Raw genomic sequence first — 27620 nt, forward strand, 5'->3', positions numbered from 1 at the left:
ATCTCTTTTAGGAATAATTTTTTTTTTCTTAGACATAAGCAAGGGCAAGTCTGTACAGAAACTCACTGCTAAATTCCTCTCTGATTCTAGCATGTGAAAGAAGGGCTGATCTCCTGCACCAAATCTGACATTCCAACTTTGTTGGCTGGTAGGTTGGATTTATGTTACTTCCGGAGACTGTGTGAAAGGGATGGGACGAACTTTTGCTGTTATGGAAGCAGAGCATTCTTCACAGTTTCCTTCTATTGGGGAATTATAAGAACTGTGCAGCTCAAAATTCTCCCATAAGAAATGGGCTGGCAGGGGTCACATGTGGCCGCCACTGTGGGCAGCTAACTCAGATTCACTTATTCTCATTTCCCACCAACCATTCATCGTGTGCAAGTTCAAGGAGGTTAAAGCAATTCATTCTTTATACCCTAACATCTCTAGTTCTCATTGAGATGGTACGATCACTCTAATCTCTTATTGCCTTTGACTTGTAAGTTACTTTAGAGCAGTATTCTACAAAAATAGGGCTAAAGCATTTTTTTGGAATCTTATGTGTTTCCCAAAATTTCCTGTGAGGTGTGGGGATCAGATTTTATCACCTATTTTGTTAGAGCAGACAGGTAGCTAGATAAGAGAAGAGAAAGGGAAGCACAGGCCAAATGGTAGGAAACCATACAGCTTGTAAACAAGGGGGTCTTTGGGCAGACAAAAACCCCCAGGACTGACAGGAAACCACACATTTTGTGGTAACAAGTGTCCAGGAGGCAGACAAAGAAAGGTGGGAAAAGTCAGGAATCTCCAGTGTCCAAATGTAACCTTTTGCTTATTTTGCCCTCATTACAATAAAATTAGCCTTGCAGATAAAAAGTTGCCATCATGCACCGATGCTGTGACACTTCTGATCAAGGCTAAATAAGGACAAAAATCTCTCCTCTCCTTGGAAAGGTGGAGCTGGGATGAAAATCAGGAAATACAACTCCAAACTTTTCCCTCCCCAGTGAATATTCTGCCCATTCATTTTTGCACCCCATATAACCGGCTTGCTAAAGGAATTCAGGGCAGCTACTCACCTGAGTCTGCCCGCTCTCCCCTTGATAGCATACTATCGCTTAATAAATCCTCACTTTATTTTCTTGACCTCCGTGTCTCGTATCTGAATTCTTTCTGCGATGAGACAAGAACCTACTCTCCAGTAACAATTTCATTAACTTACTAAGACACATTTAATAACTTCATTTGCACAAATATGGGGAAATGAATTGAGCCTAAATCTGATTCATCTGACTTCCCACTGCCTTTACAAATATTTGAGAAATGAATGGCGACCTGAGGCATTAATCTTGCTAATGTGGAAATGCACCCAATTCCTTGACTACACCATATCCTGTCTTCTTTTATGCTTTTGCTCAAGCTCCCCTTTTGCTTAAAACTGACTTTCCCCCAGAAATGTCTCTCTGTCCCCTAAGACTGCCCTCTGGTAATTTCATTTCCAGAAGCCTTTGCTACCTGCCCCGGTCTTTTTTGGATGCTAACGCCTCTGCTATCTTAAAATTTGTTGCCTGCAATGACCACAGTCTGTTTCCCCAACTAGTTTCTCAGCTTCTAGAGGACAGAGATTCCTATTTGTATATCCAATGCGAGTGCGGTGCCCAGCCCACCGTAAGCATGTGTTAAATGACTAACAAGGATATATTAATGCACTTTGATGGATTAAATTGTCCCAAACTTTTGTGGGCTATTCCACAGAGAGGCTCAAGATTGTATGGGAAAAAAAAAAAAAAAAAAAAGCAGACAAAACCCTAAACACTAAATTTGTCACCAAAATAAATCAGTAGTTAAAAGCATATAGAAATTTAGGTAACAACAACAAAAAAGGTTTTGACTGGTAAATTCTCCATTTTAAAAACAGCTTCAAAACATTTTTTTGAAACAATGCAGAATGTAGATAAAATAAATACTTAATGCCTATTTGTTCTAGCTGCAAGTCCTATAACGAAGTAACCTTAGTAAGTGAAGTGAATCTGGTACATGACTCAAAACTTTTGTTGTTTTAAGTATCTGCAGATTGGGTTTTATTAATCCTGTTAGCTGAGAATTACATGTAGGCCATTCAGCCTACCGAGCATGCATTTCCTAGGACTAAACAATTATATAACGATCATCGTTAAGCTTTAAGAAGCTATAAGATAATGTGATGAGGCTAGTTGTGCATACAGGTTATGTGGCTGGGGGTAGAAGTTTAAAACTCTCTATTTTTTGTGACCCCAAAGTCCTAGCAAGTCCTTTGAAGATAGGTGCTAGGTCTAGGGTTAAAACTGGAATCTAGAAATTTACAGCCCTTGTTAATTATGGGACAAACGTCAATTGATTTTGTAGAAGGCAGAATCAGTTCCCTTTTGCTTGAGCATTTAAAGCCCATTCCACAGAGACTTGTTCTTGGTGGACATCTCCCCAAATAGATGTCACTTGGATTTATGTCTGAGGCAAATTTTAATAGAACTATATACTCAATTAGTGAGATTATACAGCAGGCCATATTTAATAAAATTGGCTAGGTATTTAAACACATAGTAGAGGCAGCAACTACTACACAGCTCTCATGAATTGCTCTCATGCTGGTATAGATGCTCCAGAATTGTTAGAGTTTACTTTTTTTTCTTTTCTGCAAGAGAGTACTAATATCTGGATGTTTTTAAATGTAAAAATCTCACACTTTTTAAGGTTGGCATGAGCGCTCTTTTTGGAAGACACTGGGTGAGTCAATACTATTCTGGGTGAGCAAGATACACCCGCTATTTTCCCCATGTTTGTGTACCCCTTCGCACCTGGGAGTGGAAATGAGAACAGAGCCAAGTGACTGGCCATTTGTGCAGAAGTCATTTGGAAATGGAGCCTGCAATATTTATAATAGCTACCAGGTACTTACTATGGCCAAGCACTGTTCTAGGTGCTGTACTTGTGCTGGTTCATTTAATCCTCATGAAACTCTATGAGATGAATGCCATCATCATGTCCATGTTAAATTATCTCCACATTCACTATCACTATCTCCACATGAATAGCTGGCTCAGGGTTACACAGCTGATAAGTGTTGGAGTATGTATTCAAATCCAGGTCTGGCTCCAGATACAGGACTATTAAACTATACCCGCTGGAAGGTCTCCTATACACAACTTTGCAGTTTGGAAAATAAGAAGTACACAAAATAACTTGGTTTTTACTTTACTTATCGTATTTGTTTTACTTTTTTCTTTTTTAAAGATGCATTATGCCTAAGGGAGAATTTCATTATGCTGCAGATAAACATTCACAAAAGAAATTTTTACAGAGGCGGCATTGATAAAATAGAATATAAATGAATCCTAATTGGGTGCACCCTTCCCAACTCAGAAAGAAGTAAGTCATTAATTTACTTCCCTTTCAAGAATGCAAAAGGCAATAAAAATATTAGCACCAACCTGTTTCTCCTATTTTTACAGAAGTTAAAGGATCGCTTGTTCCAAGAGTTGGATTTCTCTATGAATAAAAACCAGAAGAATGTTAATACCACAGTTTTATAAACTTAGACACAATAAAGAAAAATACCTCAGATTAAAAATATATATTTTTTGGCTAAAGTTTGTTTTCTTTTGATTAAACTTCACTTTGCAGAGTTCTTTTGCGGGAGAAGTCGTTATTCTGTAGATATTTACAAACTTTGATTTAAATTTGTATTTCTAAATAGTATTTGTTATTTCTATAAGTGAATTATTACCCCAAACGTTGGCTCTGTCATATTTCCCTGCTGTAATGAAAAGCTGAAATGGAAATTTTTAAAAAAGAGATAAGTTCTTTTAGTCATATTAACCATGACCCAGTTCTTCTATATCCATATAGAAGATTTTCTCTGAATTTTGCCAACTAAGTATGTCATTGACTTTTTCAGATTTTAGATCATCAACCAAGAGAGAAGACAACTAAGTTTAAGTTTGCCATCTATGCCCAAACCCAAGGAGATGACTTTTCCCCCAACATTTAAACTGCAAACGAGGGGTCATCTCCCACTCAAGTCATTACAAAATCTCTCACATTAGAGTAGATACTCTCAATTACTTTACTTTTATTTAGAGAAGATACGTTGACATGGAGTAATGCTAATTAATCATAGATTTGGATGATTATCAAAATCACCTAATAAAAATAGTTAAAAAAGAAAAGGGCAAAGGAACTTTATGTAGATTTACTGTCAATCTTGTTATAGCCCTGCCATTGCAATATTGTTATCTATCTAAACAAGCCTTTTTAAAAGAATATATAGTGTTTATAGTATGGAGATCACAAAGAGAGGTAAAAAATAGAGTGTGAATAAGAACTCAATTGTACCATTCTTTTGTGACTAGGGACTTAATGATCTATGATTATAGTTCCAATTACTAGCATTATAATCACACACACGAATGTTGTGTCCCAACTGTCTTATAAAGAAAGTTACAGTAAAGGTTGTGTGCTTTGGAATCTGTCATACAGACTCAAAATTAACTTTAGGGGTGAAAAAAAAAATCACTCATGCTGGAAAATTCATAGGTGGAGTTTGAAAAATCTGTCTCAAGAAATATGAGAATAAAAAAAAGCAAACGTTTTAAACATGCTTAAATATATCATGTTATTTTAAATATTTTTCATACACAAATTAAACTAGATACTATAATTAGAAATTTGACTATTTCATCCATATCCATCAAAATGTATTAAATCAAGTTAGACAAAAACTTTGGAGGATCTTTCATTGGAAAAGGGGGATAGATTTATATTTGGGGTTTCTTTATAGGGCAAGTGCAAAAAAAAAAAAAAAAAAATTCTGTTAGAGTAATGCAGTGACTTCTATGTGTCCGGTTGAAAAAGATGAGTTTTACCCAGTTTTGTTTCTCTTTGAGTTTAGTTGAACGCAAAGGACTAAACCCTCCTAGAGCTCTTGACACCAGCATTTACAGCAAAATTAAAAACTGAGTCCTCACCTTTATCAGCAGGCCAATAAGCTTAGCACTTATGAGGATAATTCCAATGATAACAGCCATCACAGAAAAAATAATGACTGTTATTACTATGAGAGAAAAATAAAGCAGCAAATTACAAAAGTGTGAAGTAAATGACATAGCAATTGAAAAGTAAAGCAGGTAAAATCAGGGTAATATCACTTTGTCTTTTTTATAGAAAGTACATTAATAAACTTTTATGTATATTTTATGTTTTCAAAAATTAGGTTTTTCACAGTAACCACATGGGAAACTGGGACTTTGAGTGGTAAAATCTTTTGTCCAAGATCACACAACTAACGACAGTACCAAGACCCAGGGGTTTCAACTCCAAGTCCGGTGGAGTTTACAGGACCTCAGAGGTATAATTACGGGTAAGAGTTATGTGGACCTTCTACCCAATAAGGGAAAAACCACAGACTTTTTCATAGTTTCAATGATACGGGAGAAAATAACGTCTTGATGTATAAAAGAGTATTGGACAGAACATAGAATCAAAAATTTGGAAGGAAACTGGTATAATCACGTTATAAAAGGAAAAGAAGTCTAATGAGTTCAAGTTATACTAGGTGAGATAACTAGTTAGAAGTAGACTGGTAACTACTATCCAGCTCACCTATATTCTAAGCCTCTGTTCCCTCCACAGTATCCTTATATGTAGTCTATAATAAAATCACTAAAAATCTTTTTCAAATCTTTTACACATTGGGAGTGAAACAGAATTTAATTTAGAGGTACTCTCACATATTCACGGCATATTTGCAGTGCTTCCAAATGAAGTAAATAGAACTGAGGGCAAGACATTCAGGGAAAAGAGCATATTTATTTGGCTAGTTTATATTTAAAAGCCTTATTACTGGTAAAAAAGTAAAAGTAGCTTTTCCTGTCGCTGGTATTGTCCAGCCTTCTTCTCCACTTAGCTTTAATTTATGAGATAGTGACTCAGTTATACAATCCATTTTTCTGGTGTGAAGTATGGACACAGGCCAAGTGGGAAGGGAGGCCTAGAGATGCAGAATAGTAAATAAGCACATAAATGAACCAGAGCCAAAGCGACAGCAGCACGTAAGTGGGGAAGCGACAGTCCCCAGATAGAGAGGATTGGGAAGATAGCTACAAATTGGTAGCACAGGGCCCAGAACGAATCTGGATGGAGACACGAATGGTCTGTATTTATTCTGGATTGGTGCCAATTAAGTAGATGATTTTTAAGCCGCTTGCTTTCTTTATAGTAGGGAGGGGAGAAGTTCCATTGTTTTATAAGCTCTTAAACTTTTCTCAAGTACCCATAGTTACTTAGAAAGCTAAAAAATATCTAACTTAAAAGAAAAATGATGATCAAATTACGTATTGCTGTTTCCAAAATGTTTAAGGAAATTACAGATGCTTATTTTAATTTTGAAAAGAGCATATTTTGTTTGCCTTTACAATTTTGTCTGACTAAAGTCAATAACATATACTCTCTTGTTTTTAAAATAAACTAGTGGTTACCAGTGGGGAGAAGGAAGGAGGACGGTCAATATTGGGGTAGGAGAGTAAGAGGTACAAACTATCATGTATAAAATAAGCTACCAGGAAATACTGTACAGCACAGGGAATATAGCCAATATTTTACAATAACTATAAATGGAGTATGACTTTTAAAAATTGTGAATCACTACGTAGTACACCTGTAACTTATATAATATTGTACAGCAACTATACTTAAATTTAAAAAAACAGCAAAAAAAGAAAGAAAATAAACATAAAAAATAAAATTGACGCTTCTATTTTCATAGGCATTTAAAACTAGCAAAACAAAATTTAAAATGGAATGATCATCATTCCACTTCAAATATTAACATACCTGGCTGTGAGAAATTGTGTGGATATCTTTGTCTTGTGGCTAAAAGGACAACGTTTCAAAATAAAGTTAGAAAACATAAGGCATGTTTTAAAAATACCATTTTGGAGTCAGACTGTCTAGTGGATTTCTTTTTCTTAACTGTGCTTAGAGAGCTAATGTTCAACTTTCAGCAGTGAGCTAGTAAAATGTATGAGGCAATGCCAGTCTTAACATTAGTAATTCCAATATCTACTTTCAACTACCTAACAAGTTTTCATGAATCAGAAATTAGTAAACCATCTCATGAACTAAAGGGATGGGTATGAAAAAGTGTTGGAAGAACCATCCGTGGACTTCCACAGGAAGCAGTGCATTTTTAAAAAACGTAAAAACGGTGATCGGAAAGGAGACATATTAAGCCATCATCCGGCATGGACATCAGTCCAACCCCAAAAGAGGCCACGTTGCTCTCAATTTTCCAGATTTATGCCACAGCCACCATGAGGATCCAAACCCTTACTGTGTCTCAGCTGAGTTTTTGCCAGCAGTCCCACTGGATTCCCTTTCTGTAGAAGTTTCTAATACGGTTGCTTTAAGGCTCCGCTAGAGTTAACCTCCTCCTTATCAGTCCACAACTAATATTTCTTTTTCTGCTGTCTCCAAATGTCATTTCATGTCAAGAAGCTGCCTTACTACTGTAGCCACACAATTTTCTTGAATTTAAATATTACCAATAACATATCACACTATGTTGTATGACATACAAATCAAGGACTTGGTTATATGTGGTCATTCTTTAGCACTTATGCGTAAAGGTTAACTGGGCTTGTCTTCTCTATCTTTGTGGCAGTGGATAGTTGTGGCTGGTGTATGAGCTCTGGAATAAAACAGATAGGGTTTCAGTCATCTGTATGCCTCTTACTCATTGTGTGGCCTTGATGAGTTACTTAGTTTCTCTGTGCTTCAGTATTGTCTTGGCAAATGAAGATTATAATACCCATCTCTTTGAGTTCCTATGAGGATAAGACCAGCTAATGCATGAAAACACTTAGTACAGTGCCCCACCCACCATGCCATTCATTATTTATAGGATTCAAGGCATGTAGCACTATGTGTGTCTGGAGTTGGCCCATCAGTGCTTTCTGGTTTGACACTAAAATGTTGGCTTCAGACTGCAATCACTTTGAAAATTAGATTATTTAATTGGGCCCAGAAGCCTAATAATTAGTTCCAAGCACTCAGCCTAATTTTCCTCTCTTGCTCTCTGTCCTTCTCAAAATCCACTGTTTCCATTTATCTCAGTGTATTTTTTCAATGTTTCTATTAGCTAATGATCCGGTAGCCACGCTAAGTCTTCTTTGAGGCTTTGTTTTAAATCCAGAGGACCCTGCCTAAACCCCACCTACAAAAGACCCTCTCCCCTTCTACTTTCAACCTGCTCTTGTAAAGTCATCTTCTTCTCCCTAGAAAAATAACCAGAGAGAGAGTGAATGCCACCTGACCGTTCTTATCTCAGCACCCAGATGGCTTCTATTTTACTGGGCGCTTATGATGTGTCAGGCTCTGAGTCAAGCAATTTTACACACATTTTTAAATTTAATCCTTAGAGAACACTGTGAGATAAGTATAATGAGCCCCATTTTAAAATTAAGAAGACAGAGGTCCTTTGGGGAACTCAGGGTTCAACTCACTCAGGGTCAGCACCTGGGACAGGGCCAAGCCCTTGGCTGAGTCCAGCTGGGTTTAACCCCAAGCCCCCCTCACCACTGCACTACTGGATCCCTTTTATCTGGCCCACTATTTCATGGTCACATTCGTTGTTTATGTGTTTTGCTAGATTGTTTTAATTTTTTTAACCTACAGTATTTTTTCAGTGTGACATTCCAGAAGTGAGAATTCCTCTGTGGGAGGGACTCTGTCACCTTTGCTTCCATTTCTCAGTCTTTGTCACAGTTTCCCCACAGTGGTAGGTCCCATTAAACAGAGTTGCACCATAACTATGACTCCAGAGCAACTGTTTTAAAATATGAACAAACCTTCTTCCTTTATTGTAGTAGGTACAGGCCTACTAGGAGGGGTTGTCTTTGGACCACTAGGAGCGGTTGATGTTGAGCCGTTGGTGGAAAACGAAGCTGTGCAAAAGAGAAATTAAGAAAGGAATCAAGAATGAGGTGATGAGTGGACCAGAGAGCGCGTCACAAAAGACAGATTTATCCCACATCTCTCCCAGTGGCAGCTCCAGAATTTGTACATCACAGGGCCTTACAGAGTAGGAAAGTGAGCCTTGATTTCCTCACCTGTAAAATGATAATACCTGCCTCAGAGTGACAGCGTGAGGACTAAGTTAGTTAAATACATACATGTGTGTGTATTCACACACACATCAGTTAGTACAGTACTTGGCATGTAATGAACGTTACATTCAGGTTGGCTATTATTATTGTTCTTATAAGGGGGGCGACTTGAAGTTGCGTTTGCATACCATTTTACATAACTTTGGAAAACTGTCCATGTTAAAGAAAGATGGAGACTCATGGCAATTATACAAAGACCGAAGTTCTGCCCCATGCCTCCATCTTCCCAGTACAATCCTATTTCCCCAGTAAAAACTAAAACAAAGACACTATTAAATTTAGTTTTCTTCTAGCTTGATAGAGGATGAGTCACTTCTAAGGTTCTCCATCCATTCTCTCTTTCAAAAGTAGAATTTCCGAGCTCTAATAGAATTGCAGGAAATGCTGGCTCCGATCTAAGATTACTGGCTAAGGATCCAGATGACCAAGTGATGTAATGAATTCTAGGTCATGGTTATTCTTTACCCCAAACATACATGCACACAAATATAAGTACAGAACATGTATTCTCATGTATCTTTTAAGATCTCATTGAATACATAATAAATTGGTTTTTATAATTAAGCAATTATCCATTTATTTTAAAATAAGTTTTATAAATTTATAAATTCTTTTATGAAGTTTTATTAATTAAATAAGATTTTTTATTGTAAAAGCAATATAGATTGAATAAATTAAAGTTGGGAAATACAAGAAAGGGCAAAGAAAAATACAAAAGTCTTCTATCATTCCACCACCGAGAGACAGATACTTTAAACATCTTGGTATATAATCATCTGAACTTTTAGCTATTGCATCTAAATATGGAATAATTGTGTTTAAATATGTAAATAGCATTTAAAACATATATACCATGAACATATGCCCTATATTTTGAATACTCTTCTATTACAAGATTTTTAATGGCTGCATAGTATTCCATTGTATGAATACTGTAGTTTACTTATGAATCTCTGACTTTGAACATTCATATTACTTTTACTCTTATGAGAGTTAATACCATTCTGAGATAAACATCAGTGCACTAAACTCTGCAGAGGTATCTCCGCTCATTCTTCTGAGACATTTTAGTGAGGGAACTGGTACCCAAGTATGATGGTATGGGGGTGGAAGGACCCCTGCAGACACTTCTCAGGACAGCATCACCCTAGCTTCTCAGCTAAGTGCTCAAGGTTTCCTGGAGAATCCACAAAGAACTGAAAATGCCTTTGGCACTTCTGCTCAGTCTACTGAAAGACAGATTTCCAAGACCTGCCTCTTTCTACCAGCTGCCAGCTACTCAGTTCACCCTCAAATTGTTCAGACAAGAACCTAAACTGTCTGAAATATTTTCTCCTCTCCTATAAATCCTATTTTCACCTTGTTCCTTGACTTGTCATACTGCTTGATTCATTACTTGTATGTAAACAATTGCCACACAAATTAGACAAATGGTGTGACAAATAACTTGTATCTCTAAGTTATCCTTCAACATTCAGGGATGATGGTGTAAAAGATAATATAAGAAGAAGAGTGTTTTTTAAATTGTTGTGTACTTGATTTTAAATGTTGTAAGTATACAGCAAAGGAATTCAGTTACACATATACCCATATATCTATTCTTTTTCAGATTCTTTTCCATTATAGGTTATTACAAGATATTGAATATAGCTGCCTGTGCTATACAGTAGGTCCTTGTTGTTCATCTATTTTGTATATAGTAGTGTGTATCTGTTAAGAACAAGTGTTTTTAAATAATAACCAGATGATAGGAATCTTGAGGTTTCATAAACTACTCAGATTAAAATTATGGAAAGAAATATTTTCATTAAGAATTAATGAAAGTATGTAAAAATTATAAAAAAGGATACGTAATGAACAAAAATCATCTATCTCTCTTAGTTAGTGTTACATCTCCTTTACTTTAGTGTTACATCTTTCAGTTAGTGGGCTCCTAGATCCCAGGGCTGGCACATTTTGAATTCCTCAGCACTAGAACAGGGCTCTGTACATAATAGGTATTCAGTGAAATACTAACAATTGTAAATGTTTGGCCAGTTTCTTTTCTGGTTTAAAATTTTTTCTTCCGGTTTTATTGAGATATAATTGACATACAGCAATGTATTGTTTCGCCAATTTCTTACAAAGAAACACATAAGTGAGTTTCCAGATTGCATCTAAAATGAACATAACAATGAATTAAACAAGTCACATGGCAAAGTGGCATGCACAGAATGAGTGTAAGGATAGTGGAAGCCTGCATCTACAGAAGACCAACAAAATATTTTTGATATTTCGATCACACACAATTTTACAACTAGAAGAAAAGAAATCCAGAAGTGAAAAAGCAAAACCATACCAAATTTAAAGTTTTTAAGTGGTAAATGAGTTAAAAAGTTAAAAGTTTAACTGAAGCCATCTAGGAGTTTTGACTGAGTGCAAAGATGGCCCTCCTCCAGGCTTCCTGACTGTCTGAGTCAGGATTTGCAGGGGTTAGTTAGGGAGGTGTGTTCTGTCTCTGGGACAGTGCCCCCTCCTGTTTGTGAACACCCTCAAGACCCTGCATGACCCAGCCCCCCCATCTCCCCATCCTCATTGCTTGCCATTCCAATTTCCTCTTGTGGTCCAGCCATGCTGGACATCTCTTGCTTCCTTAAATGAGCCATACTCTTCTCCATGCTCAGACCTTTGTGCCTATTCTTCCCTTTGCCTGAAATATCCTCTCGTGGCCCTAACTTGCCTAGTTATCTGCTCTTCAGGTCCCAGTTCAAGGCCATTTTCTTTCTTTCTCTTTTTTTAAAACTTTTAATTTTATATTGGAGTATAGTTGATTAACAATGTTGTGGTAGTTTCATGTGTACAGCAAAGTGATTCAGTTATACATATACATGTATCTATTCTTTTTCAAACTGTTTTCCCATTTAGGTTGTTGCATAATATTGGGAGATCTTCTCTGATCTCCCCTACTTAGATTTAGACTAAAAACTCCACAAAGTTCCCAGTGCTTGGCATGGTGTGGTAAAGCTCAATGAAATCTTACGATAGACTGTTAGAATCCAGATGTGTTCTATAGGCCTTGATGGTGTGGATAAGAAAGTCGCCTGCCATATCAGTTAACAAAGGATATTGCAGCCATCAAGCCGTCAGCCACTGCAGCTGCCCCAGATTGTGCACCCTGAGGGGATTCAGGATGGAGAAAAGCGGGCTACTGGCCCTAGACAGTTAAGGTACAGATCAAAGGAATGATTTCAATAAGCCCTGACTCTTGCATCTTCCCACACATGGAAAAGCACTAAATTTATTAACTTGAGGTGTCTGGTTTTCTTTAATTAACAGTAATCTTTTGATACTCCGACTACTTGGTTTTTATTGTAAAACTCCTACATATCTTGGCTCTTCCTTTACCTCTTCGGAGCAGTCCCTCAGGGCAACCTGAAAGGCTGTCTTCTGGGCTTAAGTCCTCAGAAATTCCGCCCAATAAGGCATAAGTCTCAACTTTTAGGTTGTGCATTTTTTTCAGCCGACAATGGTTCCTAGGCACCTTGGGTGTTTATTCACTTGTTCGTTTATTTACAAGAGTGCGTAGGCATGTCTCTTTTGTACTAGGAACACAATGAATTAATAAATAATTCATGGTCTTTCCGTCAAGGAAATTCCGGCTTAGTCAAGAGAGATAAAATTTTAATCTAAGTGTAATGAAGTATTTTAGGGGATGGTGAAGTGAGGGCACAGGAGACAGTGGTCAGTTCTATCTGAAAAAGGAGGAGGTGGAAAGACCTCATGGAGGGGTTTTCTGAACCCACCTTGAACGAAGTCTAGGGTTTCACCCGGCCAACCATGTGGACATTTAGGTACAGAGTCAGCAGGGTCCGCGATGCCCTGGCCCTTGAGACATCCTGGCAGTTTGGAGGAACTACAAGAATCTATGTGGCTACAGCATATGGTGTGAGAAGCAGTGAAGGCAGTGAAGTGCCATTTGTTGTGGGCCATGGCATGGAATTTCCATGGGCCAAGGCAGTTGGAAAGACGATGAAGGGTTTGAACCAGACTTTCATTTGGGGAAGATCTCCATCCATGGCATGAAGGATGATGTGGGAAAAACAAACAAAAAAACCATGCCCAGAACTCTTCAGAAGAGGATCCCATCTTGTGTTCAATAGTGGTCAAGATATGCAGTCCTTTTGAAAGCAGGGCACTCCTCCTTACAGAGGGTCCTTATCACTTGTTGGCATTGCCTTTGGTGGAGAAGGCCTATAGATTAAGGGCTTAAAGGGACAGAAAATTACAGCAAAAAAAGAATATGACAAAGACCTAACAGTAGGATCTCATGTCTCTTAAAACTGGCACTTTCATGCTTCTAATTTTAAACAAAGTGAGAGAAGGGGAAAACAGAATTTGCTAGGGATAATCAAAGTCTGTAACATTTTTGCTATCAAAATGAGAGAATGCTTAAGGAGAGAGAGATCATTAAAATTAGTTTTGAACTTTAGCAAAACAGTTTTAACCCTCTAGCAAAGAGATAGACTTCTTTCTTCTCTACCAGCTACTCCTCAAGGGAAAGGACCATTTGGTGGAAATTTTGTTCTGAAGAAGCAGAGGCTGAAGTCCCAAGCCTCTAAATTGTAGTCAGAACTCAGGAATATCTAACATTGAAGGCAACAAGTTGTTGAGAGGAACAAAGTCCTTGAGGCAATTTCCAAAAATTGCACATGCTTTATCCAAGTTCCATTGGTGAGTGTCACGTGCTATAAAAACTGATTGGTGGCCAAATGGATTTGAGGCTGAAATTGTCCATGTATGTTCTTAGAAATAGCTGCTTTAATTCTCCAGGTTCAGTTTCTCTGATACAATTTCTTACCAAAGTCACCTAAAACCACCAGCACAGTAAATAAATAAATACTAACTTGCAGTCAGTAAATAAATGACCTAAGAAGAACTTGATAAAAAATGTTTTTTAACATCATTGCCTTAACAATCTAATTTCTGTAGCTGATCTGTGAAATGACCTTTGTCATAGTTATTCTTCCATTTTCTGAAAAAAATAGATAAACTTATAAGTGTTTCGATACGAATACCTGTGCTTGGTTAGTGGTACGAGAAGGGTTCAGAGACCTCAAAGTCCAGAGTCCACAATCAGTGTCAGCTTGAAAGAACACGGGCTCTGATCACACAGACAAACTTTTAATTAAATTTTATTCTAACATAGATTCACATGGAACAATTTAAAGAATTTTATCCATCACCTCAAATTAAATAAACCAGCCCCTGATTGGAAAATGTCACTTAGGAGAAACAAAAGAAATATCTCTTTATACATCCTCAGATGCTTGAGCTGCTTTCAAAATTCAAGAGAAGGAACCCCAAATCCCATAAAACATATCTCCAACAACCACCAAGAATGTTCTAGTGCTACATCGATAGCAATAGAGCTCTCATTTATCTGACTCCCCCAGGTTCCTAAGGCCCTAATTGGCTAATAGGTAACCGGGGATATATTTAGTCATGCGAAGTTGCAAACTTTCTACGAATAAGCAGATTTTAAACAGGGCTTTTTACAACCTAATCTTCAGTTGGGCCAACTAGGTAGAAAGATTCCAAGGAAATTTGTAACCACTAAGCAACAGACACGGTTTGCCTGAACCTCATAGAGGCTGGATTACAGGAAGGGCTTCTTTCCTGCTTCTTTTTCTCTTGTGCTCTAGGTCCCTCCATTTCTGTTGCTAAATCAGCTTTCAATGTTTGCCTTGTTCGCTGAATAAAGGTCAATTTAAATATTGTCCTAATTAATTCAGAATGTACTTTTACATTTTACCTTACAAAGTCTCTTGGATCATTTAATCCAACTTCCTTACTTTATAGATAAGAAATTTGAAAATTAAATGATTAGCTCAGTTTAACACAACAGGTAAGGGACAAAACTGAGAACAAAGTCTGCTGCTTTCCTATAATATTCCCACTTTCCAGATCTCTGCCTGGTTGAGATCTTGCCAGCAAGATTTCTTTGATGTTTTAGCATATTAGCTGGTGAACACTGGGGTGCATTGTACACACAAAAAAAGGCAACTAAAGTCCTTAAGACTTCCAGACATTCTAAGGGCCAGAACTGTTACAATAATCACGTAGTCTTCATCGTGATGATTTTTTCACACCAATATATTGTACTACTTCCATTATATCTCTTAGCCCTCAGTGTCCTCTTGCTATAGCCACTAAGAAAAACTGTTTTCTGCTCTAGCAATACTGACCTGAGAGTCTTTTCCTTAATCCCTTTACTTCTTTTGCAGGAACACGTCCAGACTATACCTGAAAAATTCCCCCTCTTTCCCCAAGAGAAGCATATTTACCTTGTGGTATCATGGAAGACGTTCCAGCATCTGGCCACCCAGGAACAGATGGGTCTTGGGCCATCACTGCACATTTCCTTAGCTGCACTGAGCTCTGAAAACTTACTCTGAAGTTCTTGCCCCGTGCCTACTTGCAACGTATCACTGGCTGAAGCTTGAAGGATGGGTAGAGTATTCGGTAGAAATGTGGAGGAGGAGGAATTAAGGTAAAGAAATAACGTGGGCTAAAATACGGAGAAAGAAAGAGTACAAGGTGCATTTATGTGGAGGCTCGGGGGCAGCTAGCAGGCCAAGGTTGGCAAACCTCTCAGACTGACAATAGTTTAACGTTCAAGTGGCGAATTAGCACAAAATGGAATAGAAGGGTAGGTTTAGCAGGGCCTCAATCTCCTAGTTAAAAACAATTTTTTCATTCTCCAGGTATTGAGATGGCGTTTGCTTTGGTACTTTGCACAAAGTACGTATTAGCGACTTGAATGGAATCACTTTATTTTAGATTTAGGAAGGAAGGAGTGAATGAATGAATATACCACCCAGAATATTAAACATTCCAAATTTGCACGGTGGTGTCATCTCATAGTTGCATGACGTCGGAATTGTTCTGGAACATTCACCCCTTTTGTCTCTTATCCTCACTGCTCTGACCTCACGGTTGGTCATGAAAACCGTGTCTGGGTGTTGCAGGAGGGACATGACAGGGCCCCTGACACTGTTCCTAGTGTGTGGAGGAGGTGGGGTGACTTGTGGGCTAGGGACACAGTTGGGAACGGAGGTCGTGTCTCCCGGCACTCTGCTCTGGGCTCCAGCCACTAAACCACACGGCTCTCCCAAACAGCTGAACTTGCTCCCATGGAATGTCATCAGAAAGAAGGTAAAATGCAACGTTGGACAAACACCCTCCAGTTTTGCTCTCTGCCCAAACTTCCAGCCGGCGAGCTCCTGTCAGGATGTGATAAAGTCATCTTACGCAGCTGTCGGTTTTAGTTTGGTTCCCTCCTGACTTGCAGTTGATAGAAGTCTTATCTCACAAAAGCAAACTCTTACAAGGCTACACCCCACCTATGAAATGCCTTCAATAGTTTCCAAGTCAGAAAAGGAAATTTCCTAAGTGCTACAGTTTTCTGGCATTGTGATGACCATGAAAACTGATAGATAATGTATTTGTGGAAGTTCTGCCCAGCTCATTTGTGGTAAAACTGGGGAAAAAACTCACATCTGCTGGCTTCCAACTCAATGTCCTTCTGCCAGGCTTCTTTGTTTTCTACAGAAGGAACGTACAAACAGAGCTCTTGCCTATTCCAAAAGATGTTTGGAGAAGGCTATTGCCACGAAGCAATATTTTAAAAGAAATACTCAGTTTTGCCCTTGAACCAAAGGATTGACAAACTCAATTTGGGTCAACTTGTGATAATATAGTTAGATGTCCCTCTTGTCTCTTGTTATTCATTTTTCTGTTTTGGAAAGGTTTTAGTAAGCCCAAGTAAGCCAGTTACAATTTAGAAAAATTGAACTTTCTAAAGGATAAAGTGGTTGATGGGATAACATTTGAGCTTAGTGTTTTGAATAGCCCTCAAAATTTTGTGCATTCTCTGGTTAATAGCTCTTAAAGAAGGACACAGCATGTCCACTGGTGAAATTAGTGGGCCAGATGTCAAAAGCAATGACCCAGTTTCTGCTCACCTGCAGAGTGGCCTGCTTTGGCAGTTCCCAGCAGCCAACGGGTCGCACCTCTGCCTTCCTGAACTTGGTGGAGAACAGCTTCTCCCTGAGTCTGCCTTGGAGCTGCTATGGCTTAGGAGGACAGCGGTTTCCCCCATGGAACCTTGAACTTCATAGCCTGTTTCTGTCCCGCCCAGCTTCTGGTCACCCTCATTGCTCCAAACTATTACTGAGCCAGCAAATAAGAGAGAGAAAAACCAGCCCATAATCCCAGCCATTGTGCATTCTTCAGCCTGGATAGATAGAAAGCAAGGGATATTTCTGTTCATCATTCCAGGGCAAAAGGAGATCAGGATTCTGGTCCTGGCTTTGCCACCAATTGGTTGGGGATCTGAGTAAGTCACTGAACTTTTTTGGGCCTCAGTGTCTCGTTTCTAATATGAGAGTGAAGGAACAGATGTCCTCTAAGGTACTTCATTATTCCAAAATCATAGACATTCATATGTCTGAGATAGTAATATTTATAATCAACACATATATTTGCTACATAATAGGCATTCTCTCTTCAAAACAATTACCTGAGAGCATGTTATTATATATTAATCATTATGTGTAGAGGAGAAAAACAAAGATCAGAAACATCATCTAATTATTAGCCTAAGATCATGCAGCTGATAAATGGTGGAGCTGGAGTTTGAATTCCTGTCTACTTGACTGCAGAACTGTCTGCCAAGGTCTACCCTAATCTATGAAAAATAAAAAGAATGAGGACACCAAATAAGTTTCGTTAAGAGAAGGTGAAATTCTCACCAAATTAGGCAACTAACTCTCAAGCAAGCCTTCCCTTGCAGCAAATCAGGGTTAACTGAAAAGATGCAAAAATAATAATTCACCTTGTGCAGAAGCTGAGGGTAGGAGGGTTATTCCTCTAACATACAGTGACAGAGTGACCTGTCGTGTCGGATCCAGGTTACGGAAGGCCAGATGTTTCTGGTTGGTAACAATTTGTTAACTGAAATCTCACTTTTTCCAGCGAAGTGTCTTCCAGCCCAGTTACTCTTGCTTATCATAAATCCTCAGAACTAAAGGAGATTTCACATACTTTAGAGGCGTCAGCTTTATTTTAAGATATTGGCATTTCGGTAGCTAAACTCCCTATACATATTAGGTTAGGGGTTAAAGGAAGTTAGACTGGATGAGAAAAATTCTAATTAAAAATGAAAACTTTACCCCAAAGTTCTCACGCCACCGAGACTTCCTGTCACTGGCTGGACAGCCATGAATAGGAACGGTAGAGATTAGATCAGTATCCTCACTCTTGACTGCATATTAGAATCATCTGTGGTACCCAGACATTGGAGTCTAATGTGTTGCCTGCAGCAAGAACCCTTGTCCCAGTCTAGATAAACACGTAGAAACTTCATTTTCTTAATCTTTAAGATCTTTTCTTACATTTTCAAAGGTTCTTATGTCACCCTTACCTTGTGTTGCACGGATTCATAAAATGATTGGATATTAGCCTGATTTGCTTGAGAAAGAATAACATTCACAGTTTTCCATATTAAATGATGGTATTTCTTGGGGTTTTGTCTTAGGAAACCCCATCTCCCCGACATTTGATTTCACTGTAATGCACTTCCCAAGGGTAAGTTCCTCAGTGTGTGAAACAGACAAAGTGGAATGGCTCTGGTGGAAACCTGGGTTCCAGGCCTGGAACCTCATACCCCATGTCCACAGCCACCTGGGAGCTTCCGCAAGGAACTCCACAGGCACTCAGCTGGAGAATCCTCAGCCTAAAACTGAGTTTTCAAATTTCAGATTGGGATCCCTTAGTGCAAGAGTTGGTAAACTTTTTTCTGTAAAGGGGTAAAGAAAAAACATTTTAGGCTTTGCAGGTCAGTCTCTGTTACAGCTCTATAATTCTGTTTTTACAGGGCAAAAGCAGCCACCGACAATATCTCAGCCAATGTATAAATGAGTGAGTACAGCTGTGTTCCAGTAATTATTTATGGACACTCAAATTTAAATTTCATATAATATCCACATGTCACAAAATATTCTTTTGGTTTTTTAAAGCACTTAAGAATGTAAAAATCATTCTTAATTTTCAGGCTATACAAAAGCAGGTGGTGTATTGGATTTGGCTCATGGGCTATAGTTTGTTGGCCCCGGCATTAGTGTATTTGGAATCTCTGGATGTGGAACTCACTCATCAATACTTTTTAGAGTCCCTCAAATGATTCCAACATGTAGTCAAGATAGTGAATTCCTGCTATAAGGGGCCATGAAATCAGTTTACTCAGTTGTCACTGGCATTAAAAAAATTAAATTGTATAAAATAGAAGAGAGTACATGAAAGTGCATCACACATTGTAAGGACAGTTATGATTTTGTGAAAGTTTGTTTCATACATACATATGTTTATGTGTTTGTCTCTGTGTACAATGAGTTGCAATTTACATTCACTATGTGTTAATCGTCCTTGAATATGTCTTGTTGATTGATACACCTGGCTATACCCTATCTGAATACCTGGCCTCCAGAGGGGCTAAGGGAATCAATAGCCCTTGTCACAATTGAAATCCACTTAAGGCGCCCACGAGCAATTGGCCAGTTAGCTTCATACTCTAGCAGCCTTATCCGGCTTATATAAGGTCTGTAAAAGCAGTTAGAGTTTCTATGCGTGCTGCACCATTAAAATGGTTTGGGGGTTCTGAGAGGAGCGAATGCTTTCAAAAGCATAAAGTTAGCCAATGGGATGATTTGAAGGTAGGATGGATACCTTCAAAACATATAAAAGGTTATGGACAAATACACCATAGACTGTGTATCAAAAGATCAGAAATAAGAAAAACATTTAATAAAGAAAATATGGAATAAAAATAACAAAAAAAGTTACTAAAAGTCAGTTGTGAATTCATAAACACATATGGATTAAATTTCTGTATTAAAAGACAACAACCTTTAGACTGAGTCAAGATAGACAAGAAAACAAAAAACAAAAAACAAAAACCCCAATAAATATACACTAGATCACAAGGAATACAAATAAAACAAAAGAATGTGAAATGTAAATAAAAATGCAAAGGTATATTAGAAAAATAAAAATAAATAAAACCAGAAATCACCATGTTAATATTAGACAAAGTAAAATTAAAGGCAAAAACAATAAAAAGACAGAGAATTAATTTATATTGTTAGGGCTTCCCTGGTGGTGCAGTGGTTAAGAATCCGCCTGCCAGTGCAGGGGACACAGGGTTCGAGCGCTGGTCCAGGAAGATCCCACATGCTGCGGAGCAACTAAGCCCGTGCGCCGCAACTACTGAGCCTGCGCTCTAGAGCCCGTGCCCTGCAACTACTGAAGTCCATGCGCCTAGAACTCGAGCTCCACAACAAGAGAAGCCACTGCAGTGAGAAGCCTGCACACCGCAACGAAGTGTAGTCCCCACTCGCTGCAACTAGAGAAAGCCTGCACACAGCAACAAAGACCCAACACAGCCAAAAATAAATAAATAAATTAATTAATTTAAAAATTTTTTTATATTGTTAAAGGATACATTGCACAATGATTCTTAAATAAATATAAACTGATCAAACCATTATCTGCTCAAAAACCTATAACGTTTTCATATGCTCAAAAACAGAGCAAAACGAAATATAAAGCAAAAGAAGAAATTGGCAGAATTACAACAGCAGTGAGAAAATATTACAGTTTTCTCCAAGTGTGATAAGTCAAGGAAGCAAAAAAGAAAAACACTGAGAGAATCTGAAAATTATCTGCCTTGCAATCACAAGTGATTGATGTGTACTTCTTTTGGTAATAAATCAATGAGCATAAACTTTATCACATGTTCCCATATACCCATATATTCATTCTGAAGTGACATTGCTGAATTGCTTGACAAGATATTTTGAGATCTGTACCTGACAGAACAGGGAGGGTACCAAGAGGCAAATTTGTGCCATGTTTCTACTGGTAAGGCGCAATGTCATTGCCATGATCCATCTTCCCAGTTGCCTTCAACAGATGCACTATGTTCACATTTTGTGCTTTGGGTTTATTTCCTTTCCTTTCAATTTTTAAATATCATCATGACAGAGAAATAAGTGGCAATATAAAAGGGAAAGCCCTAGATAAAAAGTTATCTAGTCCAGATAAAAAGGAGTAGAAGGTTAACATCATAGTCATAAAATTAGGGTTCATTAGCTGCACCAAAAGGAGAAGACAGACTACCAGCCTTCATTATAGGCTTCATTTTAGTGAAAGCACGAGCAGAACACTGAGTGACAATGCCACAAGAGTAAGTAAGGGCCAAGCTCGGAACATCAATGTGTATGACAAATAAGGCAATATCATATATGGATTAAATGCACAGACTCTAGACCCTGAATGCCTGGGTTCAAACTAATTTCACTAACTACTGGCTGAGACCTTGGGCAGCTGATTTAATCACTCTGTGCCTTTGTTCATAATTTATGAAATAGGGATAATAATTGTCTATCATATGGAGTTATTGACTAAGATAAATGAGTTAAATATATACATATATATTTATATAAATGTTTACAAAAACAGAAAAACTGATCTTAAAATTCATATGGAATTGCTAAGGACCCCAAATTGCCAAAATCATCTTGAAAAAGTACAAAGATGGATGACTTACATTTCACAATTTCAAAACTTACTACAAAGAAACAGTAATCAAAACAGTGTGGCACTGCTCTAAGGATCAATGGAATAGAATTGAGAGTCTAGAAGTAAACTCATATATTTGTGATAATTGATTTTCAGCAAGGGTGCCAAGACCATTAAAAGGGGAAAGATCTAAAATATCAAGGGAGATAAGGCTGTACACAAGCTGAGGCCAGAACTCTCCTCCTGCATTTTGTACTGGGGGTTGGTATGGTGCTTGGGGACTGAAGGAAGACTGTACAATGTTTTGTGACTTGGGGCTTGCAGTGTTTTTGGAGTCATTTACTTTTCTGAAACAGACATGGGTCAGAACACTGCGTGACTCCCAAGATGTGGTAGAAGTCTCTCAGTGAATAAAGCATCCTAAGGTTCTATATGCTGCCACTTTCCAGATACTCTTAGCTACTAAAGTGTGGCAGCTGGGGGCTTGGAGATGAGTTATTGTATCATAACAGAAACAAGCCCTGTAAAAAACAGAAAATGGACCTTTTCCAAAGAAGACATACATATGGACAACAGGCACATGAAAAGATGCTCAACATTGCTAAACATCAGAGAAATGCAAATCAAAACCACAATGAAATATCACCTCACACCTGTCAGAATGGCTATCATCAAAAAATCTACAAATAACAAAATGTTGGCAAGGATGTGGAGAAAAAGGAACCCTTGTACACTGCTGGTGGGAATGTAAATTGGTGCAGCCATTATGGAAAATAGTATGGAGATTCTCCAAAAACTAAAAATAGAACCACCATATGATCTGGCAATTCCACTCCTGGGTATATATGGAAAGAAAATGAAAACACTAATTTCAAAAAATATATGAACCCCAATGTTCATAGCAGCACTATTTACAATAGTCAAGACATGGAGGCAACCTAAGTGTCCATCACAGATGAATTGGTAAAGAAGAAGCAGTACACACACACACAGACACAGGAATATTACTCAGTCATAAAAAAGAATGAACCTCTGCCATTTGCAACAACATGGATGGACCTAAAAGGTATTATACTTGTGAAATAAATCAGAGAAGGACAAATATTGTATGTTATCACTTATAATGTGGAATCTAAAAAATAAAACGAATGACTATAACAAAACAGAAATAGAGTCACAGATATAGACAACAAACTAGTGGTTACCAGTGGGGAGAGGGAAGGGGGTAGGGGCAAAATAGAGGTAGGGAATTAAGAGGTACAAACTACTATGTATAAAATAAATAAGCTACAAGAATATATTGTACAGCACAGGGAATATAGTCAATATTTTATAATAGATTTAAATGGAGTATAATCTATAAAAATATTGAATCACTATGTTGTACACTTGAAACTAATATAATACTGTAAATCAATTATATTTTAATTTAAAAAAAAAAACAGAAAATGGGAAAATAGTAACCATGGGTTATCTCATACGTTTACTGTCAATTTTTGCTCTTTTGTCTGTCAGATCCCTGAAATCAATTTCAGTATACATCACAACCAAGTTTATTTGAGTAGTAATAAGCACGATGAAATGAATAGCTGGTGTCTAGGTTTTCCTCTGTTAATGTTTGTCAGCATTGCTTAATGATAGAGACATCTTAGAAAGCAAAGATTGTGTGTGTTCAGTTTAATTTAAAAAGCTTTTTAAAACTTTTCCTAATTATATTTTATGATTCTTTTCACAGAGAATTTAGAAAGTATGAAAAAGCAGAAGAAAATGACAACCAATCCCAACACCCAGAGATAACCCTGGAATATTTCTTTTCAGTATTGTTGCTTTAGTTTTAATTTAGTTCATTTATCACAGAAAACCACACAGGTATGTATTAAATATATAGATATGATAATAATGGCTGGAAATCTATTGCCCGTCTGCTTTTGTTGGTAACTTACCTGATGGTGTAGTTGTGACATTTATTCCTGGAGTAGTTGTGGCGACAGCTTTAGTAAAAATATAACCTATAAAGACATTTGAGAAAATTATTTAAAATGTGCTTCCCCAATAGGTCCATAGATGTTTTCAGTCATCCTCTAGGGACCAAAGTAAAAAGAAATTCATCACAAGAATGTTAAATTCAACTTCCCAATTTAAAATCAGTGTAAGTCAATTTTGAGATACTGTCTCCTCTTCCCCCTCTTAGAAATCCTTCTCCAGGAGTTCATAGTGAGAGTGTTCATTTCTTTCTGAAAATTTCACATCAAACTAGAGATTTATAGATTTGGTAGCTAGCCTAACAGATCATCTCAGGCTGACCTTTGAGGTATCACTGAAGTTTAGAGATGAAAGGGATTTTAGATGCCATCTAGTCTGTGTTTTATTTAAGAGGCAGGAGGAAACTGAGGCCCATGGGGGTCAATTGATTCTCCACAGTTAAACTAACCTGCAGCAAAATTCTGGTCATTTGTCATTTCTGCAACTATTATTAATTGAGTGCCTACTATCTGCCTAGCAGTGTGGAGGGTGCATAAATGAAGCACAGGTTTGACTTTTAAGAAATTTAGAGTGCTGTGGTCCCTGAAACCCAGTTCAGAACTCATTCCCGTAACAATTAAATGGAGAGAAAGGGTCTCCTCTTGGATCACTGAAGAAAAAGGAGAAGCCTTGTTTCTTTGCTTAGTCATTCTAATGGTGTGTCTGCAGGCGTGTGTGGTAAGGTGCACATGGATAATCACGGTCCAGAGACACAGAGCTCTCTCCAAGGGCTTCTTAACATCAGGACCCGATTTTCAAACCAAAGTTTTGGCTTTTCCTCGAACACACTCTGTCTTCTCCTGCCTTAGAACTTTCGCCCTTCGTGTCCCCTCCACCTCTGATGCCCTTCCCCAGATTTTGCAAGGTTGGCCTCTTCTCATTGTTCAGCTCTCATCAGAAATGTCACGAACTCAGAGAAAAATTTCCTGCTCCTCTTCTCTACAGCAGCCTTCTGCACTGCGTTCATCACCTTCCCTGGTTTAATTCTCTGGGCGCTATTTTTCACTGTCTTTTCTTCTTTTAATAATTTACTTGTTCTGCTGAACGTCTGTGTCCCCCTCCCCATCTGCCCCCACCTGCCCTGAACGCCAACTCTGGAGGCTCATTTATCTCCCTGCCGTGGCCTCGGTGTTTGTCACCTGACACATAATTACTGAATGAACAAATGAGTGAATGAATTCAGGGATTGGGAATCAAATCATTTCGAAAACACTTACCTCCATTGGGAGGATGATATCTGATACTCTTAGAATTTGAAGTTTTGGCTTTACCCTTAAGATTACTGGAGAAAGCAAATAAGTTTTTTTCCCCCCCATTTCCTCACACTTTTCACGTTCTCCTCTTCAACTAATGAATAAGAGGGAGAAATTTTTTCCAGCGTCTTTCTATTATTCTATAAAGTCGTCACATCAAGAGAGTTTCTTTGGAGCAGCGGTCGCCAACCTTTTTGGCACCAGGGACCAGTTTCGTGGAAGACCATTTTTCCACGGACCAGGGGGTGGGGGTGGGGGTGGGGGATGGCTCAGGCAGTGATGCGAGTGATGGGGAGCGGCTGTAAATACAGATGAAGCTTCACTCCCTCGCCCGCCTTTCACCTCCTGCTGTGCGGTCCGGTTCCTAACGGGCTGGTTGGGGATCCCTGCTTTGGAGGATTCCAGAAGATGCAAAGATGATGACAGCCTTGGCCCTGGAGACCAAGGCAGCCTTTGGAGTCACTTGAACTAGCTGACCTCATGAAGCCTCATTTAAGGCCTTACTGCACTACCTGCTTGAGCACTTGTAAAATGAATTTCTTTCTTTTCCAGGAATCCTTCCCAAATATTCTGCCCCTCCCCTCCCCCAAATGGGTAATGTGCCTGATTCGACTGAGTAACCCCACTTTGCCCTCTGGAACCACTCAATGAATACCTCTTGTCTCTGCTGTGTAAGAGCTCTACAAATGTTTGAATATATTTAAATATTGTGCCACATTCCTTCCACGTGTTTTCTTTTCTTCAAGCTAAATGTTTTCATTCCTTGCCACTTAAAAAAATTAGAGCAACTTTGTTAGTCTTCTGTTTTCCTGGAATTTTCCCATTCTCCATCACTTCTCAGAAATCACCATCCCATACCCAGGTTTGTTTCCTAGTTTATAACTATTATCATAGCTAAATACTTATCTACTACTTTACTATGTGCCAGGCACTGAAGTAAGGACATTACAGTAATTAGTTTGTTTAGTCCTTAGGCGCTTACTAGGAGGCAGGTACCAACATTGTCTGCATTTTACAGACATGGATGCTGAAGCCAAGAGAGGGTAAGTAATTTGCCTTAATGTTCCCCAGCTTTCAGATGTGAAGCCAGGTTTGAAGCTAGTTCTGTCTTTCATGCCCGTGCTTTAACCATGACACTACTGTATCCCCTGATGTATCTTAGAAAGTGCTGGATCCCTTCCCCATCTCCTAGAGCGCCCGGTAGATCCTTGATGCTTGCTGTAACTCGAATTACAACCACGTTTGAGGGGCTAAACACACTTCAAGTCATTGCCTGCTCCTTATCTATGTGCCGGGCACCAGTATTTCTGGCACATAAACACTCCATTTGAGAAGACGTTAACCATAACACTCTCGGGAAGAGGCCAAAAGTAATGCTAATTTGATACCACTTCATAATACGCCTATGTTATTTCTTTTTTTAATGAATGGATTTCGATTTCTCCCCAAACCACATAACCCCTTAGCCAATAAGAGTTCTTTCTTTTTTTTGTTTTTTCCGCCTTACACCTCAGTAATGGACCACAATGTGAGAAATAACTCCCCCATGGATTCAGGGTTCATGCTTGTGGCTTGTACATTTTTGGCAGGAGAAGGAGAAAATCATAATTTTTTGGAAGACTTTTTTGAAATATGAAGACCGTATATCCACTATCACCTTCACGAATGACTTTCTAACTTGGAAGTTAAACTCGTGAAAACGCCAGTAAAGCAACACATTCCTTCACACAGAGATGTTTCTCAGTGTATTTGATAAAATTCTTTTAATTCTGGCTAGGCTTAGGATTGAAGCATGCTTCTCATCCTGGAACTGTGCTGTGATCGATTCACAATTACTGGGCCCCCTGGAGCCATTTCTTCCACGGAGTCCCAATAAGAATCCATCCTCCAGACTGGGATCTGAGATACTACTCATTTAGGTATTCGTTTAAGTCAGATAGGACTAAAATGGGATAGTTTACCTTTGCATGTATAATCCTATATCCCATATAACAGCACCCTGCGAAAAAAAAAATTCCACTTACCTGACAATAGTAGTACAAAGATCATTTTTCCGTGCATCCTGAGATCATGAGCTCGCTTGCCAAGGTCAGTGCAAGAAATCCGCCAAGGAAGACTGGTGTGACATCTGTGGCCTCAGCCTGCACTCTGTTATCTTTCAGGCCCACCTTCTCCAGGCATCAGGTGATAGGCCGGGTGGCATTTTTAAATGATGCAAAGTTGTGAACCGTCTGTCCATAAAGATAACGTGGGTATCTGCTTAACCAGGATTATTAAAGTGTTCAGTCAAGTCTTCACTTCAGGGAACTGGCAGCTACATGTTACATTTACTTTGCATAAATTCAGTGGGCTTGGTAAGGTGGTAGCAGTCAGGAGTCACCCAATTGGACAAACAAGAAATAGACTGTGAAGGCCTGAGACTAGGGTCTGAGCCAGGCTGAGGTCACTATAATAGAGCTAGGAAAATTCTCATTTTTAATGCGGAGTTTCTTGTGGGCCAGGGAGAAAATGACTTCTTACACGAAGTAAATGTATTGGAGAACTG

At 38.5% G+C, this 27620-nt stretch overlaps 1 protein-coding gene across 1 annotated transcript; it reads right to left on the reverse strand.

The window, feature by feature from the left end:
- On the reverse strand, window positions 1–27161 carry GYPA (glycophorin A (MNS blood group)). Its single transcript, XM_082463492.1, has 6 exons — window positions 27100–27161; window positions 23744–23809; window positions 8865–8960; window positions 6850–6888; window positions 4986–5071; window positions 1–3507 (listed from the first exon to the last, which is right to left on the reverse strand). Exons 1-6 carry the CDS (start codon window positions 27134–27136, stop codon window positions 3439–3441), a joined length of 393 nt encoding a protein of 130 aa, XP_082319618.1. The 5' UTR covers window positions 27137–27161; the 3' UTR covers window positions 1–3438.
- Window positions 27162–27620: the final 459 nt, after the last annotated feature.

This window comes from Balaenoptera physalus (assembly GCF_965194825.1).
Source record: "Balaenoptera physalus genome assembly, chromosome: 5".
NCBI classification, from domain to species: Eukaryota; Metazoa; Chordata; class Mammalia; order Artiodactyla; family Balaenopteridae; genus Balaenoptera; species Balaenoptera physalus.

Excerpts from the sequence above, each read along its gene's own strand:
- GYPA (XM_082463492.1), bottom strand. The coding sequence starts at position 27,136 with ATGCACGGAAAAATGATCTTTGTACTACTATTGTCAG. Across the intron at positions 23,810-27,099 it reads CTTTGTACTACTATTGTCAG|GTTATATTTTTACTAAAGCT; the intron begins GTAAGTGGAATT and ends ATGTCTTTATAG. Across the intron at positions 6,889-8,864 it reads TACTACAATAAAGGAAGAAG|CCACAAGACAAAGATATCCA; the intron begins GTTTGTTCATAT and ends TTGTCCTTTTAG.